This window comes from Suricata suricatta, chromosome 1, assembly GCF_006229205.1.
Source record: "Suricata suricatta isolate VVHF042 chromosome 1, meerkat_22Aug2017_6uvM2_HiC, whole genome shotgun sequence".
Taxonomy (NCBI): Eukaryota; Metazoa; Chordata; class Mammalia; order Carnivora; family Herpestidae; genus Suricata; species Suricata suricatta.
Window position 1 is genome coordinate 136818407 of NC_043700.1, and position 22127 is coordinate 136840533.

Consider the following 22127-nt stretch of genomic DNA (forward strand, 5'->3'; position numbering starts at 1 on the left):
AAAAAAGTAAAGAAAATAATAAGGGAAAAACCCAAGAAACACTTCCTAGGGGAAAAAAACAACAACAGCATGTAATTTCTGTCCTTGATGGAATATATTAAATAAGCAAACACCCCAACAAGGAAAACAAGTACTACAATGTAAAAATATTAAGAAAAGAAAACCCTCTCACATGCATAAATGAGTTTGTATTTTAAATAGGCCTAGATTCTCCTTCTGAAAAGTTCAAGTCCTCTGGGGCCTTTTCAGGTCCATGATGGAGGCCAGACTAATGGGCTAGAATTTGTCTGGTGCATCTGGCCAGAGTATAACTTAGCGGTCTTCTAGCCATAAAGAACGCCCAAATAGAAGGCTGTTCTGTCTGCGTCTTTCTGAAATTGTCTTATGACACCTGTCAATGAGCAATGTTGCTAGCAAGAGCATGTAACCACAGAAGGATGAGGCTCCTTCTTGCTGTTGCTAGGTGCTTAGCAATCCTGGTGCAGTCATCAAGGTAGCCACATCTATTGAGTGGCTACTGGGTGGAAGAAAGGGAAAGGATATGGAGTTCTGTCATTTCTTCTTTTGAAGATCACCATGTTCATTCATGTGGAGATATTCTCATATCACAGCATCTGCATTCTTGACGTGCGAACCAAAGACATATGCCTGCCAAGGAAATGCATGAAAAAGGTGATCAGAATAAGATTATACTCGTCTGTTCTCCAGAGAAACAGAACCGGTGGTATTTATTTTAAGGACCTGGCTCATGTAATTATGGAGGTCAAGAAGTCTCACCATCTTGATGTCTGCACGCTGCAGCACCTGGAGAGCCTGTGATGCAGTTCCAGCTTGAGTAAAGGAGAAGACCGACATCCCAGCTCAAAACCCATCAGGCCAAGAGCAAATTCTCCCTAATCCCAATTTTTGGTCCAATTTGACCCCTGATGGATTGGATGAGGTCCACCCACATTAGGGAGGGCAATCTGCTTTACTCAAGCCTACCAATTCAAATGTTAATCCATCCAGAACCACCCACACAGACACACCTAGGAAAATGTTTAAGTATCTGAGCACCTTGTGGCCTGTTCAAGTTGACACACAAAAATTAAGGTGGAGACTTCTTGAAGAAAATTTCAAGGATGGTTTTGAAAAAAGAAAGACTTCCCTAAAGAAAAGTGATGTGGGATTACCTCTGCCTTTAATGTCTTTCAAGAATTTTTTTTCCTGCTTCTGGCTGTACAGAATCCTTCCATGAGAAGCCTTCCCTAATCCTTACAATGGATAACAGGCCAGTGCCTAAATAAAATGCTGAGGCAGGAACAGATGAGAGAGAAAGAGATAAGAAAAGAAAATAGAAAAAAATGCTGCGTCTTCCTTAATCAAAACCACCCTTGCAATGAATGCCCTGTGTGTCATTAGCCCAAATCTCAACCCACAACCTGTACCTAATCTATAGCTTTTCTGAATTTTGCCAAGTGTATCATTTTGCTATTGCATGTTTACATGGCTCTGTACTCTGCTGGAACTGTGAGTTTTTTGCAGGCTTCTTGGATATCCAGCTGTGTATGGCACAGAAAGTACTGTGTGTGCCACAGAAGTGCTGGCTAAGGAATGGAGGTTGCAGGTGTAGCTGTATGCCCAGGGTGGAGCTAAAGAGTGAAGACCTGGCCACTCAATCTACTTCACATGCCTCAGGCTGTGTGTCTGGGTTTGGATCAGGGCTTGGCCCTTTATCAGCTGGTTGGACAAACTACTTCACTTTCCTCACCTGCAAAATAGAGAAGAATAAGGATGGTATCTGCCTTTATAGGGCTGTCTGACTTAAGACACGGATGAGTTAATTACATGGGAAAAGTACTGCGTGGCTGGAACACTACAAGTTTAATTAATTCCAGCAACTGTTGTTGTTCTTGCTATTATCACTATTATTCTATGTATCATACTTTACAAAAACGTTTGATTTATTTTTCTGTTCTTTAATCACACTACACATTCTGAGAGCAGAGTCTTATATAATAAATTCCCAAAGCCTTGCAATGTACCCGGCACATAGCAGGAACTCCCCCCCCCCCCCCCCATTGCTGAAGGAGTTAACTGAATGGATCTGAGTATGAAGGAAGTGCCCTGGGAAGAGGCAGAGGATTCTGGTCTGGTTATGCTGCAGATGCGTATTTTGCTAGAAAGCCTGGGCTGGAGGAAACAGGACTGTACCCCAGGCAGGTTATAATATGCTCAGCAAGATAAACAGAGAGCACAGACCACATTTTGGAGAGAATGTTCGGCAGCAGCCCTGTGGGGTTTTCTTATTCCCTGTCTCTTGGCCTGCAGTTTGAAGTTTAACTGACCTTCACGCACAAAATCCTAGTAATGAATTCAACTCATCTTTGAACAGAAGGTGATAAAAGTAATACTGCGCGTCAGGAAAGCAGGGGAATTAATGAAGTAATTAACCTTAGTCAGCATGTTATGTGACCCTGCCCAAGGAACAGATAACAAAACAAGGAAAAACGCCTGGACCAAAAGACGGTTTATGATCAGTGGGGAAAGAGGAGGGAACTTGAGAACCGCAGTGAAAGGGCAGCACCAGAGAAAGTTTTATGGAGCAAGTGCTCGGGGACCGCCCCCACTGAAGGTTGTGGGTTGAGGTTTGGGCTAATGACACACAGGGCATTCATTGCAAGGGTGGTTTTGATTAAGGAAGAAGCAGCATTTTTTTCTATTTTCTTTTCTTATCTCTTTCTCTCTCATCTGTTCCTGCCTCAGCATTTTATTTAGTTTCCATCGTTGGAAGCTCCTTGCAAGTAATCCCGCTTTTTTGCCCATCCCCTGATCCCTATCCTTTAAGAGAAACAACCTGGAGTTAATACAATTCAGGAAAGATCCAGAGATCCAGGTGGTCCAGTAGGACCCTCCCTTGGCCACATGCCTCCATCAGTGGTGTGAAGGCTATACCCCAGGTGTCCGTGTGCTCCTGGTTGGACCCCTAGCTTCTGTCCATGTTCAGTACTCTCTACTGCACCTCCCTTATCTTCCTTAAAAGCATCAACAGTAGTCTGGAGGCCGAAGCAGAGAGGCGGAACAGCTGACCTGGAGGTGCTTTGCTTTCTAACCTACACTCTGCTATTAGACGGATTAGAATAAGCAGAACCCAATAGACACTTTTCAATCCTTCCTATGGATATATAACAATGTATACTGAGTATCTGTGACTCATATGACCTGGTTTGCACTGTGCAAAATGCTGGGTAAATGAGTAGATTTTGTGCCCTCAGGTCACTTGTAATGTAGTCAAGAGAACAGCTATGGAAACAAAGGAAACCAACCCAGTCTCTTCGCTGCTGAGATAGAACTCTCTCAGGATATACCAGGGCCACCAAAGGGGGAGGAATACATTCTACCAAGAATTGGGGAGTCAAGAGAAGCTTTACAGTAGAGGTGACATCGTGAAAGGTAGGAGATATTGCCATGGAGATAAGACCAGCAGCTGTGTGACCAGGAAGCCACACATAGTGTGAGTGGTTCAGCGTCGCTGCAGTGAGCTTTCAGAGAGCAGGGCTGGAGGAATGGGGAGGTCCCCAAAGGCCAGAGCTTTTATGCTGGCTGAGAAGTCTGGACCAGCCTCTGGCAGTAGGGAAATCCTGAATGGTCTACTCATTTATGTATTCATTGTCTTCTAGAATAAATGTGTTTTGAACATGTTACATACCAGACAATTTTCCAGGCATTAAGTATGCATCAATAAACTAAGAGGTAAGTCTCTGTCCCTGTGGGGTTTACTTCCCACTAGTGGGAAACAATGGATATTATCACTAAGAACACTATGTAGTACATTAAAAGGCTGTGTGTGCTGTGGAAAAATATAGGGCAGGGTAAGGAGATCCATAGTACTGGGTGTAAGAAGAGCTGCATTCCCAAATGGGGGGCGTGGTTCAGAGACTTGAAGTTACCGGAGGAAATGATGCAGATTGATGGACAGAGAAGGTGTTGACAGCAGAATGAACTCTTGGTTCACCAGCTCCAAGCTGGGACCAGACCTGGCAAGTGTGAAGAATCTTGGAGGCCTGGGAGGCTGGAGGTCAGTAAATTAGGAAGAGTGTAGGTGGGGACGAGGTGAGGGAAGTAGTCACAAAGGTGGGTGTGGGCACTGCAAGGCCTTGTTGACCACCGTAAGGACTTCAGTTTACATTGTAATGAGACAAACAGCCATTAGGTAGAGACTGAGAGACAAAGAGAGAGAGGGAGACAGACGGGGGGGGGGTGGGGTGTGGAGAGAGAGAATAAGCAAAAGTGAGCAAATGATCCAACTTAAAATTCAAAGAGACCATTCCGCTACTGAGCTAAGCACCGACTTCAGTGTAGGATCCAGAGCAGAAGCAGAAAGAGTAGGAAAGAGGCTCTTGGAATAATTCAGGGAAGCGATGCAGGTGGTCTGGACCAAAAGGGTAAGGATGAAAGAGATCGGAAGTCATGGATTCTGGATATATCCAGATTTTTATTGTAGAATTATCAGTTGAACAATAAAGAGGGTACACTTTTGCATGGGGTTGACATTTACTGAGAGCATATGATGTGCCAGATACCAGTCTACACACTTGCCATGTATTTATTCACTCATTTTCCACAGACATCCAATGAAAGAGAAATCATTATTATTCTCCACTTTATGTTTGAGGGGACTGAAGCAGAGAAGTAATAGTGGGGCTGGGAAAGCCAGAAGATTATTCCAGGCACAAGATGATAAGGGTCTCAGTTAATGCAGTAGGATTGGAAATGAAGTAGGAAAGCAGGCTATGAGTGGTGAGGGCGACAAGATAATATTTTCCACCTTTAGTTATTTTATTTCTTCCTGAGCAGGGTATCATGTACGTGACCATTAAGATGATGCAGACAGCCTAAATCTCTTCTCTGGATAAAAGACTTTTGAAGATATTTTCTCCGTGAAGCCACAAGACACATGTATTGTTTGCAGGAGGTATCATTTTGATTCGTGGGGAAACAGTATTTTAGATGATTATAAAGCAGATAGTTGAAATAACTTCAGCATAAATATATCCTTAAACTGGGAGAAGTGATGGAAATGTAAAAATCAAGAGGGCTGAGGGGAGACTTTTATAATAAATGTTTTAATTTCTTTCCCATACCATTTCTGCTAAATGGATTTCTAAAAGAAGGGCATAATGTCTTTATCGTCCCTGGAATGATAAGCAATGCCAATTTGCAAGTCCGGATTGAGGTGAAGCGGGTCTTATTAATGAAGTCATCAGTTAGAAAGTGGCAGGATGTAGTTCGCCAGATTATGTATTGAATTTGGTGGTAAAGACCTCGACTCTAGCTGTGATGCCCAGACTTGCCTTATAAAACTTCCTTATGCCCTATTTACAAAACAAAAACAACAAGAGACAGAAAATGGGGAGGGAGGCTTCTAGGCTTTTTTTGTTAGGATGAAAAGGATACTAAAGAAATGTAAAGGCACATAATGAAAAACAAAAATCTCACATTAGGAAACTTTGAAGGGAGAGAGTTAAAGTTGTGTACTCACTCGGGACTTTTCTGCTGGGTTTACCATTTTGACAGTTTGCCCAAAGAAAGGGATACAGCAGTTAGAAGTTATTAAGATTTACAAACGTCATTTGTCATCACAGCTGGAAGACTCAATAACAGCTTTTCTGTCTAGACTGCATTTCAAGTCTCACTCTTCATCTTCTTAGGGCATTGGCGGTGGTTACAAAGACGCCTTCCTTCAGATTTCTCTGCTCATGGGAATGGTTGCTATGTTTTAGTGCAGTCTCTGTTTGTTCGTACTGCTGCATTCAATCTCCATTCTGTGCCCTCAGGCATCCTTACAAATCTATTCCAGACAGCGTAAAGATGGTGGTTTGGGCTGTGTCAAAATCTAACCTATGTAACTCTAACTCACATTTAAATGATTGGATAATCGGCTTTACCTTGGACTTGTTGACAGGCTAAGCATGTAGAAACGGTTCAATTGTATCACTTTGGAGACCAAATAGAGCACAATTTGTAATAAATACATTTCAGTATTTATTTTTCATTTCTATGGGAGCAAGTGAGCATATAAATATTATGGGCCATAAGCTAAAAAGACGAGTCTTAAATTAAATTGCAATTTGAAGATAGTCTAGAATATGGGGAATTCTTAGCTATTTATATGCTAATTTTCTTTTTAAATTATTTTTTAAATGTCTAGTTTTATGGCAGATTTAAGCAGAAATGATTTCTTAGTGACCATCTGGTCATATTAAACCGTGTTGAAAGAAGAAATCTTGTTGTATTCACATTTTATAGCTGAAAAAAAAACTGTTTAGGTCATCTTGTGTTGGAGTTTCAGGATCCCCAGGTTAGGAGTGAGATGAAATTATCTGAATTTCCTTTTCAATACACAGCATGCACATTTCCAGTGCCAGGGAACTCATTATTTCCCAAAGGAATCTATTTTCTCATTAGAATTTTAGACAGATCTTCTTTCTACTGAATCCAAATGCATCTGCCTCTAACCCTTGGGTCCTTGTGGCAACCCCTGGGGCTGAACAGTACGAATATAATTTAGTTTCTATGTGACAGCTCTTCAAATATTTGACGAAATCTCTCCCGCAAGCCGCCTTCACCACCTTCATCCCTGCCCGTGTCCCCTCTGCTTAAGGCCAAACACCCCAGAAACAACGGTTATTTATGAAACAGAGGCAAGAGCCCTCACCAGTCGGGTTAAGTTTAGCAACCTAGCACCTTCTTCCCTTTTGGGATCACTGTAAGTGTGTTTCCTTATCTTCAGTCTTTTGGAACTGATTCCATATAAATTGCTAATAGCGCCTCTTCTCCCCTACCAGACCCCTGAGTCTTGGAATGTAATTCATCTGAATCAAAACCTTTGAATTCATCAGACGATTTGGGGACTCTTTTAAACTCTCTATATTGGCTTTTAATTCTTTTCCTCTATCCTTCCTTCCTTCCTTCCTTCCTTCCTTCCTTCTTTCCTTCCTTTCTTCCTTCCTTCCTTCTTTCCTTCCTTTCTTCCTTCCTTCCTTCCTTCCTTCCTTCCTTCCTTCTCTCTTTCTCTCTTTCTTTTGTTTAAGTTTATTTATTTTGGGCAAGGGAGGGGCAGAGAGAGGGAGAGAGAATCCCAAGCAGGCTCCACACTGTCAGCCTGGAGCCCAGCTCGGGCCTCAATCTCACAAACCACGCACGAGAGAGATCATGATCTGAGCAGAAACCAAGAGTCCAGCACTTCTCTGACTGAACCACCCAGGCGTCCCTGGCTTTTTCTCTTTTTACATTTCATTTTATTGTGGAAGGAACACAACATGAGATCTATCCTCATAACAAAATTTCAAGCACACAATATTACCTTTGGCTGTAGGGACAGCGTTATAAAACCAACCTCCAGAGCTTATCTATCATGATTAACTGAAGCTTTATGCTGGTTGATTTGTAACTCATTTCTCCCTCAGCCTGGCCTCTGGCAATCACCAGTCTACTCCTTGATTTGATGAATTTGCCTGAAATCATGCGATATTTGTCTCTATGTGACTAGCTTATTTCATTCAGCCTAGGGTCCTCAAGGTATTTCCATGTTGTTGCATATTGCAGACACCCGCACCTGTCAGGATGGCTATCATCTGAAAAACCAAAAGACAACAATCGGTGATGAAGATGTGGAAAAATTGGAACACTTGCACACCGTTGGGGAAACATCAAATGGTGCAGCCAGTATGGAAAATAATATGGGATTTCCTCAAAAAACTAAAAATAGAACTATTTTATGATTCTGAAATCCCACTTCTGGGTATTAATCCAAAAAAAAATTGAAATCAAGACCTCAAAGAGATATTAGCACTCCTATCTACGTTCACTGTGTCACTCTTCACAATAGCCAAGATGTGGAAAGAACCTAAATGTCCATCAACAGATAAATGGACAGAGAAAATGTGGTATGGACATACAGTGGAATACCATTCAGCCTTTAGAAAGAAGGAAATTCTGCATTCATCTCAGGTTTTGATACCTCTTCAAGTATTCTTTCTGCCTCTTTTGTTCTTCTTGGCAGAAAAATTAAATCACAATAAAAATAAAAACTTTTAAAGATGTGCGTGTGCTTCCCGTGAGCATAGTATAAGGTAAAGACTTGTTGAATCACTATGTTGTACACCTGGACTAATGTAACTTCATACACAATTTTTTTTAAAAGCTAAAATTAATGTGCATGTACGTGCCTACGTATGTTGCAGCATTGGCACAGACTAAATTGGTCAGGTTCCCATTCACTATTTTCATTAGGAACAAATTAGGGCAAACTTTCCATGGTCCCAAGTCATTTTCATGTATCTCAGCTTCTTCAGAGGCTATTTTCATGGGTCTGTGAGAGTGAAAGTTTAAGTTTATTTCTTTATTCTGAGGGAGAGAGAGAGCCGAGGAGGTGCAGAGAGAGAATACCAACCAGGCTCTACACTGTCAGGGAAGGGCCCAATTTGGGGCTCCAACCTACGAAGAGTGAGATCATGACCTGAACCAAAGCCAAGAGTTCCGTGCTTAACCAACTGAGCCATGTGACACTCATTCTTCCCCTCCAGCTGTCATAGGCTTCTTACTGGGATTCTTAATAATTACATGATTGGAGCCATGTTTTTTAAGAACTTATAACTCTTCTAAAGCACTTACTCTTTTTAAAGTTAAAACAAAGCCCTCTGAATATACCTATTTGTCTCTGACATGCCTTTGAAAGCTCGTCTTCTTTCAGGTTCCATAGCTGACTCCAGTCTTTCTCCATGTGGCCATGACTCATTCTAGGGTTGCGTTGTCATTTCTCTTCTATGTTTTATTCTGTTTTTGACTTCACAACCAATTTCACCTTGTGAGTTATAATTACATACAAAGCATCAATCCCACCCCCCTCCCCCTGTCTCTTCCTCTATATTTTCAAGGGATGCAATTTTTTCAGGAAGTCAAGTGAAGAATTCATTAGATACGCTGTGATTCCCAAATGAGACTTCCAGCAGGTGGCTGAAAAACCGACTTTACCTGCCACTGCTATTTGAGCTGCTTAAAGTCATAGTCAATGGCTTACTGTTCTGGGTCATTGGAGTTGAGCAATGTGCTCAGGTTTCAGAATTTGAAGATATGACAGCATAGCTCTGCCACAAATCAGCTATGTGATTTTGGATAACTTTCTACATTTCCATATCAGAAAGAAAGATGACAATAATAGATGATTCAAGATATATCCAGCAAGCATTAAATAGTTAGCATACATAAAATACTTAGAATGGTGGCTGGTGTACAATAAGCATCACTAAGTGTTCACTGCTACTGTTATTCTAGAGGAGGGATGTGGTGCTTATGTCCCCTTCACTGAAAATAACCATTTCTCCCTTACCTGTAAACGGGACCTGTGGAATAACTAGGGTGGACAGGAGTATTCACCTTGCCCACAGTGGGGTGAGAGATGTACAGGCTGACCACCCTCATATCTGATATGTTTATGTGGGTAATCCCAGGACTTCCTAACATAATGATGGGTACAAGGTAAGCATTCATTATCTGTTGGATGACCTGGGATACAGGGATGAGAGCAGAAAAAAAATTCTTTTGAACAATTTTGCCTTTATACAGGTTAGGAAAATATTCTGTCTCTGGCCGGTGTTTGCAAGCTGGTCTCACAGTAATGTTACTCCTATGCCTCCCCCTCCCCCTTTTCTTACCAGTTATACTTTCCGCCATGCTTCAGAAGCTCTGCTTTCGGCTCCTGAGGTCCCGCTTCCTTCCATGCCAGTGATTGCTAGAATTGCACCAAATCTTGGATGACCTGAATCAATCTTGAGCACCATCATCATAGTTAATACTGAATACTTACTAAGCCCCAGTCACCATTCTGCATGCCTTATATGAAATCTCCCCCCTTAAACCCGCTATAATTTCCAATCTACAAATGTAAAACTTTGAGTGTGGAAAAGTTAAGTTACTAGTCCAAAGTCGCATAGCTGATAGGGGACAGGGCAAAGGTTTCAACTAAGTTGTATCCTTCCTTAAGATTTAAATGTCAAGACTGCGGTATTCCTTATTTTAACTTTTTAACTTCTACTTTTTGTACTTAGAACATTAGCACATGTAAGACAGTGTTGTCTAGAAACTCTCTCAAGTTATTCTTCTCGTGGAGTTTATTATAACTGTCATGGATTAAGTGCTGGCCACTTACATTAATCTCTAGGGGTGCTCTATATACCCCTCGGTATTTCAATCCAAGGGAGGAACAAGATATAATGGAGCCCCCAGACACTGACAACTGAGCCACGGTGCTAAGAGGTGAAGTGTCTAGATGGAAAAGCCAGGGATCATTGCTGCTGTTTCCTATATACCAGTTAGGAGAAGACACTGAAGTATTACAGGACCAGGATTTGGGACAGGGTAAAGGAGAGAGACATTGAGGGGGAAACGGCTCTCTTGATCCTGGGCTTGATCCTCGGCTTGGTCTCCCTATCTTCTCTTGAAAACTCTCTAATAAAATTCAAAGGACAGGATCAGGATGTGACCCCAGAGAAAAGGCACTGAAGAGATGGGTATATCATCCTTTAGTTTCGCTATGCTTGGTTCCTTGTAAATTCTCCAGGAGAAATTACTAATTAGAGTAATCAAATGATGAACTAATTATTATAACAATTCAGCTGACTAGGGGTTTGTTCACACTTAATAGTCTTTCCTTGGTTTCCACATTAAAATTTTTATGGTACATTTCCTTTTCTTGAGAACTAATTAAGAAGCTGGAGGACGTCATCAACTTTCTAGATTTTTCTTATAGGTTTTTCAGAAATTTTGCATCTTAATGGTAGAAGAATGCATCATTGAGAATATTCCTGGAAGGTCCTCTGAATTTTAGCTGTCTGGAGTCAGAGCATCTCAACCCCATATCTATCCAGCTTTGCAGAGTCCTACGTGTTTGCTAGTCTATAAAGTTGGTCCAAGTTTCCTAAGAAAGTTAAATACTCTTCTATTGTGGTTGCAGTGGTAGAATGCCACACCACCTAGGCGCACCTCCCACATTCAGGCTCTGGTGAGGAAGGAAAGTTTGTCAAGGGCCTGGAAGATTCCATCTTCAGGATATACGGCACCATCCCCAGAATGCGTGTATGTAATTACCTGTATTATTTCCCCTATGACTTTATTTTACCTTCACAGCTTGAAAACCAAAAGAGAGGCCTGATCTTATGTTAGAAAAGTCTGGAGTTTTAAACCATAGGCTCTGAGAGCAAGGCCTAGTTATATCACATCCCATCTATGCATCCTTAAGCAAATCATTTAATTTACTTTAGCCTTGGTTTTTCATCTTTACAACAAGGGATGTAACACCTCACAGGGTTATGATGAAAATTAAATAAGAAAACAGAGCAATAGATTATTTGTGTATTATCTCCATAGAAGAAGTTCTCCAAAATCAGTAGCAGATGTTTGCACCACTATAGGGCTCATCTTAATCAGATTTTACCTGTGTGAGTCTGAGGCACAGGAGAAAGGCCCGCTCTCCCCGGGTTCAGGTCCACCCCAGGTCGAGTGGGGAGTCACCTCGGTTTGCATGTCCAGTGGAATTCTACAGGTCTTTCGGCAAGTGGAGTTCACCCTGCCGGCCAAAGTGGACCGTAAACAAAATGGAGGGGAAGCAAAGATTGTCTGGACTCTCCCTCCCCCAAGCTCTTCCGAGGATCTTTCTCTTATTCCTTAGCCACAGCAAGCTGACCTAATTTTGAGACTCCCTCCCAAACAGCGTCAGTCTTTCACGATGCTTTATATAGCAGTCAGAAATTACGTGTCACATCTCACCTTCCACTGAATTTGTTCATTGAGACGAAGATGATGGTAAGTGGTATTAATGTCTCAACGTGTTAGCTCTCTCGGGTAAGAACTCTGAAGTTTTTATAAGCCCCTCTAGGAACTTTATTCACTGGAGAAAATAATTTTAGTCAATGGGAGTTTTAGCAAACCATAGAAGGCCAGTTGAGTGTTTATATTGGAGGCCCCTGAAATCACACAGCTGAGTCACCAGCCTGTCTGCTGAAACTGCGTGGCCCCAGACGAGGAGATATGGAGGAATTTATAATTTTGTGTCCCAAATGCCATATTTTATCTAATATAAAATATCATTGATAAGATGTACCATTATTTTATAACAGTTAAGGAGATTTTTTTTCTAATTAAAAAAATTTAAACAATGACCAATCCTTTCTTTTTTTATAATGTTTATTTATTTTTGAGAGAGAACGAGAGCAAGTAGGACAAGAGCAGAGTGAGGGGGGACAGGGGATCTGAAGCAGCAGAGAGCCCGATGCGAGGCTCAGGGTCAAAGTCACAGACTGTGAGTCGTGACCTGAGCCACCCAGATGCCCTGTATACTTCCTTACACTTGGAATTTTAACTTTACCCTAGTTGAAAGAGGTAGTTTAGACTTATTTAGACATAAATTCTAAGTGTATATGTTATACACACACATCAGTATTAATACATATATATCAGTATCAAATGTGCATAAAAAGGAACACATAATAAGTGAAATAAATTGGTTAATATATTTCTAAGACTTTTTCAATTCCAAGTCCTGCTTTTCCTAAGCACTTTCAACTTTGAATCTTTGGTACTTTTGTCTTTTCACATGTTATATTCTTTTATGCCTTTAAAAATGTTGGTGACCTAGCATTACTTAAAAGGGCGTTCCCCTTTGGTCTGCAGAATTTCTTCTAGGACTTTGAAACTACTCACAAGCCATGGCCACCTCTTTGTAACTGACAGCAGCAGGGATACATCCTGATGTCAAAGATATTAAAGTGTCAAAAAATATGCAGCTTAGGATGGATACATTCTAAATTAGTTATGATTGTTAAGGGTAAATATTTGCATTTTCAATACATTTTCACTGTATTTTTCACAGTACATGAAGCTAAAATGAGAAATCACCATAATATTTTACCCTTGTGTATAACTAGTTGTCATTTTTATACACATTATCTGATAAAATTTCAGCCAAGAGCCAAGGTTAGCAGCGGTCTCATTTTCTCTGGTAGTAGGTAATGTAAATCAATGTATTCACACACGTATTCCTTTTCATTTCACTTGTTAGCTGTGGCAGACACTATATGTCCACCAAATTCCATTCTTCTCCTTCCCTAGGGCACAAAATCTAAACACAACAAATTTAAAGAGAGATGTTTGCTTCACCTTCTTTGACTTTGTGGATTACAATTCTTTGAATCTCAAAAGTAGCTATTTGTGTGGGCCACCATTAGGTTTTAATGCTGAAGACAAAATGATTGATGACCTCTTATAGTTAGTAGGAGAGACAATAAAACCTTTCAATTCATCAGGAAAACAGAAGACAAACAGCAGAATATTCTGCAGGCATGATATATTTCCTGAGAAGCCATTTGAGAACATTTTACATCAGTTGTAACATTTTAAAAATACAGTATCAACAGATAGCAGGTACATATTACAGGACTAAAGAAACATTTCAGAAAAAAATTATGCTGGGGTGCCTGGATGGCTCAGTCGGGTAAGTGTCTGACTTTGACTCAGTTCATGAGCCTGCTTTTCGTGAGTTTGAGCCCCGCGTCGGGCTCTGTGCTGACAGCTCAGAGCCTGGAGGCTGCTTTGGATTCTGTGTCCCCCTTTTTCTCTGCTCCACTCCTGCTTGTGCTCGGTCTCTCTCTGTCTCTCAAAAATGAATAAACATTAAAAGTTAAAAAAAAAACTATGCTATGAGAAATACAAAAACAATTTAAAGGTATCATTAAAAGAACACACAGGGTTTTCTCTGAAAAAGAAACTCCAGGGATTTTGAGGTTAGGACATAACTAAATTGTTTGTGGGAATCATAAAAGCCACTAAATTACATTGAGATTAATAACAAATATACTAATGTTTCTATCTTAACATGAAGAAAGGATGAGAAATATTCCAGGGACAAAGATAGATATCACTTTCCTACTAATCCGCCCCTTGAAAATACCATTCTGCTTCCATAAAAGATCTTTTTAAAGAATGATTTCAAGCTTAAGTCTCCTCTCCTTCCCTGTCTTGTTGCTTCTTACTTCTTACTCTTTCTTTTTTCTTTCTTAAGAAGTAGGAGGAAGGAGAGGGAATGAGCTTCCAAAGCCTGAGGGATTTATCTTTTATTTTCTTATGATAAACTCATTGAACATTAATTTCTTTGACCTAAAAGATTAAAAATTTATTTCTTTGGACTTTAGAAAACTAGATAACTCATTTATTTAGACCCTCAAAACATAGTACTTTCAATTTGCTGTTTAATAAATTATTACACCCTGGGTTCTCTGTCACCTTAGTCTCTAAAGAGGAGGAATGCAAGGGACAGAAAAGAAGGTCGGGAGGGTCTGAGGGAGTATGAAGAGGCAGAATTAGTGCCCAAGCCCCTGGGACATTAGACTCAGTATTATTTTCCCATCAGGGTTTTGCTGGATACTGCTTCCTTCCCTCCACCACAACTGCTGGTAAGAGAAAGCTAGTGAAAGAAGCCAGTTCCTACTTTCTGTGTGCCTACAAACAGATTTCAATAGTAATATGACAACCATAATGCACTGCATAATTTCTAATATGCGAGATTTTTGGCTTAGAGATAGATATCATCGTGAACCATAAAAATTGCAAATCGTTGCCATAACATTTTATAGATGAGGACACTGGGCTCAGAAAGGTGAGTAATTTGTGACTCAGGCATCCAGTGACACAGCCCAATTTGCACAGACCAAACATACTCCCAAACCGACCGCACATAACCAACAACTCTGTGGTCCTCGTCAGCGTGTCTGGGACCGCGTAGGAGTGGATGAAGCCACCATGGAAGGTTTTATTAGGTTGGGATGTCTAGGAGCTTGCCATATTATAGCATTAAAATTATACCACTTAGGCCTTTGATTCTGTTGTCTACACTAGGGCCAGCACAAAAGCTCAGATTAAAAAAAAAATCAGCATTTATCTTTTTGATGTATGTATGAATATGGGTAAAGGCAAAGATCATAATGATGAGCTGAAAGTAATAGATATAATATCACAGAGAAGATTATATCTTAGATTTATTAAATTTGTTTAAGCTGTTGTTTAAAAAATGTGGCAAGTCAAACAGATTGAGGCAGATACTAAAAAAAAGAGGATCCCTAGGAAAGGTGGGTGGGGGGTGGATGAAAGAAGTAATAGGGGTTAGAGTGTCCCCTTATCGTGATGAGCATGAGTGGAAGTACTGAATCACCTGAAACTAATGTGACACTGTATATTAATAACAATACCAGTATTAAAATTAAAAGAAAATAAAAAAAAAGGACCCTTGAAGGACTGAACAGGAAGGTACAATAAAATAGATAAGAAAAAAAAAAAAAACCCAATAATCCCCCCTCCCAGAAAGACTAGATTGTAAAACAAAATCACTTGAATACAGTTTTTGGGTAGTGATTTTTCATTGGTTTTCCTTAGAAACTAGTTCAGTGATTTCACGTGGGATATTTAAAAGCTCGCTACATGTATCATACTACTCATTTTTAATAAACTACAATGCAAAATGCTTATCATTGCTACAAAATATTATCTTTTAAAAAGTTTTTCACCATTCATATTTCTTTTCATTCACCCACTCTTACTGATTTAAATAAGTAAGAGAACTTCCTGGCCACTACCGAATGCCTTAAAGCAATAATCTAATCTGGAGCATACAGGCTGACCTAGAATGAATACATTCCCAAATTTTCCTTTCTGCCACCACCTGGGGATTATGTGTTGTGTCCACAAATAACCACAAGCTTACATCGTCCCATCCAGAGGCGGGAAGGAGTGTTCTAGCTGGAGGCTGATCTGTGTGGGAGAAGGTTTGTGGGTAAAGGCCCACCAGTGGAATCCACTCACACCTCATACCACATTTGGGAGGGCTGGTTTTACCTGCCTAAAGCTGGCACAGGAAAGGCACCACTAAGCAATCGCGTGGCTGGAGACAGTGGGGATACAAGTCCTACCTTGTGACTCTCGTGGAGTTTGGAGCCATTCTTTTCCTGGCTTACAATCTTAAACTCAGTTTATAATCTGAAGCATTAAGACACGCCTCAGCTACCCAAATGAGGCCACAGAAAGGTCAGTGCTTACCTTCTACTCTTTTAAGGTTTGTGGCTGGATCATGGATTGACCTTCATTGAGCGAATGAATTGAGAGAGACTAGGGGAAGGAAAAGGAGGAGGAGGAAGAAAGGTAAGAACGAGGTGAGGGTGAGGGAAAGTAGAAAGGAAGGAAGGAAGGAAAAAGAAAGTGGCTTGATCTTGGAAAGATTGGACCTCCAGTGCCAGGAAATTTGGAAGACATATTCTCCAGAGCACTTACTTTATTTCCGGCATTAAATAAAGCCTTAGGGACAGCTTTTAAATTATCTGTATATTAAATTACACTCTTTCATACTCTAGTGGCCTGAAAAAGTTAATTTACCATTTGAATGGTATGAATGATGAATAATACTTACCCCAAGGCCAGGCACTTTACAATACTTGACAGATAGCTTTTTTTTTTTTTTTTTTGGTTAGGTGTGCTTTCTTTTTTATTAGTATCTATGGAAAAAGGAAATAAAATAGTCATGTTTTGCTGGGGATCTCAAAACAGTTCCTCAATAGGGTACCATGTCACCATGAAAGATGCTTTAACATAGGGCCTTGGAGGAAGGAGAGACTGAGAAAAGAAAAGAAAAGAAAAGAAAAGAAAAGAAAAGAAAAGAAAAGGGAAGTCGGGAGATGAGGCCAAGTCCCTCTCCTCCTGTGTACCTGCCCTTTTTATTGGGGATGCAGTAACTTTCTTTCTTACAATCTTGGATTTCTCTAACCCCCATGCCTGTCCTATCAATGCTTTATGAGCTGTCATGTGGGGGCAAGAATGGGATTCTGAAAATTAACAGCTGATTTTTATTCCTCTGAGTATATCAGTTGCCTGGGGCGCTAAAATAATGTGAATTGGTTTTGAGATAAAATGTCACTTGCGGAAGAAAAGTGCATTATAATTTGTTTAGTTTAAACACTGCAGAGGGAGGGACCGCCGTCAGAACTACATTTCATAGGCTAATGAATGTTTATTGGGCTTCTGGACACGATAGAAATAGGACTTCTGGACTGAGGGGGCGTGATTACATAGCGATCTTGCAAGAGGAATATAGATCAGCACGAAAACAGCTGTACCCTTTAGCTATTTTGGAGGCGAATATATGAATCACATAAGATAACACTGGATGTTGCTCTAAGGCTGCCTTTGTGTTCCAGAAAATGACTGGTTCGGAACCATCGGATTCCACCTCTCCAGAAAGAGGGCGCGTGATGAAGCAGAGAGTGCTGAGGGAGCACAGGCCGAAAGCATTTTTTACATAGATCCGATACAGCAAATGAAAATACAATGAATAAAGGAGTAAATGGATACAGAAGAAAGCAGAATGAAATTTCTAAAGTAGCTCTTGGTGAGCCAAACTTCCAGAGAGGCAACAAAGTTATCCACGTGAGAGAAAGGCTTGTAAATTGTCAAATGCCTGCGGCTACCCACAGTGAATGTTGGTTCTGGTCCTTCCGGAGACCCCAGCAATTGGTTGCAATAAGGGAGACTAGAATTTAGGGTGCGCGTGGGGCTCCGATGCTCCGGGGCCTTCCGGGAGTTTGGAGCCTGCTTCTCCCAGTGCTGCCTGCTGGCCCAGCACCCTCCGGGAGCATTCTCTCGGCCCCCCACCTACCTGGCTTACGCCCCAAGGGGGAGGGAAACAGAGAGCCAGGTGCGACCCAGCAGGGGGAGTGGGTGAGCTGGCCCCAGGGCAGCCCGAATGTGTCCTTGAGCGTGGGTGTGGGTGTGGGGTAATTTGGGTGGGAACAAAGTGGAGGCTACCGCCGCCGGGCCCCGCGCCTCGCCGGTGGGGTGTGTGCAGAAAGAGCGAGGATAAATAGGAGGCTCCCTCCTCCCAGCCCCACTCCCGGAGCCGGCCAGCCGCCCGCCCCGGGTGTCTGCCCGCCCTGCGGCCGGGGTGCCAGCCCGAGGAGTAGTTTCATTTCCTGCTGGCCCGACAGTGGTTTCCAGGCCCGCCCTCGGGCGCCCGCGGCCCGGGAAGGGGCGCAGGAGGAGGCGGGAGACTCGGCCAGGGGCTGCCCGGCCCCGCAGCGTGGGGTTGATGGACCGGGCCGCCCCGGGCAGCGGCGCCAGCTCCCTGCCACTGCTCCTGGCCCTCGCCCTGGGTAAGTGGAGTGCCGGGCGCTGGAGCCCCAGGAGGAACGTCTGGGGCGGAGTGGCAGGGAGCCCTGATCCGCTCGGGCATCTGGGCCCCAGGGCGCGTTGGGGGCTGCAGCCCAGGGGCCGGTCGGAGCCCTGTGACCATCGGGCTAGCTCTGGGTTAAGGTTTGGGCACTTGGCACCTAAGGCTGCACCTGTCGTGGGTTTCCCGAGGGTGGAAAGATCCCGTGGGCCCCGCTGCTGGGGCCACCGACATGGGCGCAGGTGCCTTCGGGCCGTGGGGCGCTGTGCCCTCTCTCGAGTGAGGCGGTGAGAAGGAAGTCCAGCTAAGTAGGAGCAGGAAAGACCGGCTGGAGGAGGATCTATGGAGGGAAGCAGAGGGGAGGGAACTCCCTGGCTTAAGATGTGGCCTGGCCGAGCAAGGTGGAGAGCAATTTGGCAGGTGTGTGTGCACCCTGGGTGTGTCGGGTGTGTGCGAGAGTTAGAGACTTTAGAAGGTGACTCCTGGAGAGCCTGGAATGGATTCTGACACCCAGTTCTTGTCAGGGCAGTTGGGAGGGGCTGCAGGAGTAAAGGAGACAACTTCTGAGACCTCAGACTCCGGCTGCTGATAGGGAAATGGCATATTTTACTGAGGACACTAAGAAAGGCAGAGATGTTTTACTTGGAATATATTATTTCCTATTTTAAGAAGAAAGAGAAGAGAGAAAAGTTCTTCACTGAGAAAAGTTACACTTAGGCTGTTAAGTTCAGGAGCACTGGCTGAAGTCACTGGTGAGGCAGGGTGATGGGGGTGAGGGGAAGGAGCAGGATGCCAGGATCCCACGGAGGCTCTCCTCACTTCCTTGGGAGGCAGTGGTGACGAGAGAGAGCTGGACCAGGGTGCCAGGGAAAGTTGGTGCAGCTGGTTGTGGGAAGGGACCAAGAAGGCATTTCAGTGGGAAAATCCTCCCACATCAAGACATCCCCCTGCATCAGGGTGTTTTGAGGGAGGCACAGGGAAGAGAGCAACCATGATTTGTAGTCTGAGCTGGGCTGAGGGGTAGGGACACCTGGGCTTGGGCCTTAATGTGGGAGGAGGGGCGTCTCCACAGCTGAAGCGTCTACATGATTTCACCCCTACCTTTAAGCCTGGGAAGGGCTGGGTTTCTCACGCGGCGGGCAAAGGGGTGGAATCTGTGTGGACACTCTCCTTTGGCTATGGTCCCTGGAGTAAGAGAGGTGGCTAAAAAGTGTCACGACCTTGGTTGGAAGAGTGTCTGACTTAGGGCCTTGACTAGAGAGAAGGGGCTGGTTCAAGAAACCCAGCAGAGGAAGATGTCAGTAACAATGCAGTGGGGGCATCCTGTGGAGTTTGAAGAAGAGCGATGGGCATAGGGAGACCCAGAAACAGTGCCGATACTTTGGACAGCATCACTCAGATGAAGCAGGTGTTATCTTCCCCTGCCTTGTCTGGACCATCCGGCAGAGTACTGACTGAGAACTGGAACCATCAGCAAGATGTTAGAGTATATAAGGGGGGAGGGGAAGAAGGCTCAAGAGATTCCTAAGGCATGAGTCCTGCCTTAACGATGCTATGCTGAATTTGATAATGCAAGCTAACCGGTGGGAAACAATAAGAGAAAAATTCATAAAACCAGAGAAGGGCTGGCTCACCAGTGGGGAATGGAGCAGGGGGAAAGCTCTGGTCAAGGACATGAGTGGGGGCCTTGATACTTGGGTAACATTCAAAAATAGGGGAGAGAGGCCAACAATAGAGGGTGTGGTGTGAGCTGAGGTGGGGGAGCTGTGGGCCAGGGACCTGAGTGTCTGACAGGTAAAATCCAGGTGTGAGTGAATTAAGGCCTAGGTGAGGGCACTGTGTCAACGGAAACGTTATGGTAGAAGCGGTTTTTTCCAGGTTGATAGACATTCTTCCTCCCTGTTACGATCACATTGCACTTTTTTTTTTCTCAAAACTTGTTGCAAGGGAGAAAGGAAAACAAAACAAAACAGAACTCTAATCCGGTGGTGTTGTAGACTCAAGATAACCTGACTTCCATCTGTCCTGCTGAGTGTTGGGCTTAGGGAACTGAATTCAGGCTCCAGACCCCCTAAATGCCACTGCCTGCACAATTCCAAAGGATGTAATTTGTTGGCTTCCGAGTTCCCATAGCGTGGTTCTAGTTCTGTCACACACGCTTAACTTTCCTGTCTCGTTCCTAATTTAAATAACATGTTCAGCATTATTTACTTTTTGGAGAAATGTGAACAATGCACTGTGTGATGCACTAGTGTGTGTGTGTGTGTGTGTGTGTGTGTGTGTGTGTGGCAGTGGACAGTGGCTTGAGAACTGTGTGTGTGTGTCTCTGTGCATGTTTGACAGTGGAAAATGCCTTAAGAACTGGGCATGTATGTGTGTGTGTTTGTGTTTGTGTGTGACAGTGGAAATGCTCTGAGAACTGGGGATGCATGCATGTGTGTGTGACAGTGGAAAGTGCCTTGAGAACTGTGTGTGTGTGTGTGTGTGTGTGTGTGTGCGCGTGCGTGCATGTGTGACAATGGACAGTGCCTGGAGAGCCGACATGGAGCAGGCAGAGATCTGGTTCCAGCAGGGCCATCCTGTGACTGTGGGATGTCTGTAACTGTCAGCTTTCTGGACATTGTTCCTCTCATTTGTGAAATGAAGTGGTTGCTGTAGCTGAGCCTAGGGTCCTTAGCAACTTGACATTGTACTCATCTGTAACCAATATTTCCATTGGGAAGTTTAAGAGAAATCTTTGTACAACACTATTTAGAAATGGGATCTTTGTTTCACACAAACTATAATAATATAATCATGGCCGCATACATCTTTGAGAAAGAAATTTCTTTGGTAAAGAGGCAATAACTTTGCTTATAGTATTTTTTTTTATCTCAAGAAAATTGAACTACCCCTTTTTAAATTCTGTTTTTAAATTTCTTCCTCTCATCCAATTGCTGTGTAAAACTAAACCTAAGGGGCTCCTGGGTGAATTAGTCGGTTAAGCGTCTCACTCTTGATTTCGATTCAGGTCATCATCACGTGGTTCTGGGGGATCGAGCCCTGTTTGTGGCTCTTGGCTCCATGGCATCAGCACGGAGCCTTGGGATTCTCCCAATCCCTCTCTTTCTGCCCCTCCCCCTGAAATAAACAAATAAATAAATAATAAATAAACTTAAAAAAAAATAACTAAAACTGAAAGCATAGCCAGTGAAAAAGGTAAAAATGGGTACCTTTTAAAAATTGAGTGAGTTTTAAAATTAAAAATAGATCTCCCTCACCATCAAATTCAAAAACATTAATATTTGTAAGCTGGGTTGAGTTCTGTTTGAGAGGACAAGCGTCGGTGCCATTTTTCTAGCTTCTAAGGTATAAGGCAGGTAGGTGACAGCAAGCAAGGTTCCCATGAAGCGAAGGAAGTAACCGAAGCCCCAAATGCTGTCAGGCTTGGGGCTTTTTGTCTGGCTCAGAAGAACTTTAGGAGTGTTTTTTTCCTCCTCAAAATCCCAGGTTTTGCACATAAACAGCTGTTGCGAATTGATTTTTGCTCTTGCTCCCTTCTCAGTTGTTGTGTGGAAATTCCCCAGTGATTCTGGAAGATTCCCTCGCTGCAGGCCTGCTTCGTTATGCCCACAGGAGGTGCCCCCGCTGCTGCTTTGGCCTGCCAGTGCTGAGGTCAGAGGGCCTGAGGACAGAGAGTCCCTCTGTCTGTCCCAGAGTCCCTGCTGACACCCCTCGCCTCAGCACCCCTGTGTTCCTCAAGTCCTCAGAGAACCCAGTGCAGGGACCTCATCTTGTTTTTCTCTTACTCTTTTATTGTACGTCTGCTCATGACAGGACATGGACACGAGTGTCACTAAAATGACAGTCAGGTGGAGTCAGAGGCAGAGGCACCAAGCTGTACCTG

At 43.0% G+C, this 22127-nt stretch overlaps 1 protein-coding gene across 1 annotated transcript in view; it reads left to right on the top strand.

Moving 5' to 3' along the window:
* Positions 1-17935: 17935 nt before the first annotated feature.
* BTC (betacellulin) overlaps positions 17936-22127 on the top strand; it is a 46901-nt gene continuing 42709 nt past the window's right edge. Inside the window, exon 1 of the mRNA XM_029928197.1 lies at positions 17936-18224. Within this exon, the coding sequence (XP_029784057.1) occupies positions 18161-18224 (64 nt within the window). The 5' untranslated portion in view covers positions 17936-18160. The remainder of the gene's footprint in view (positions 18225-22127) is intronic.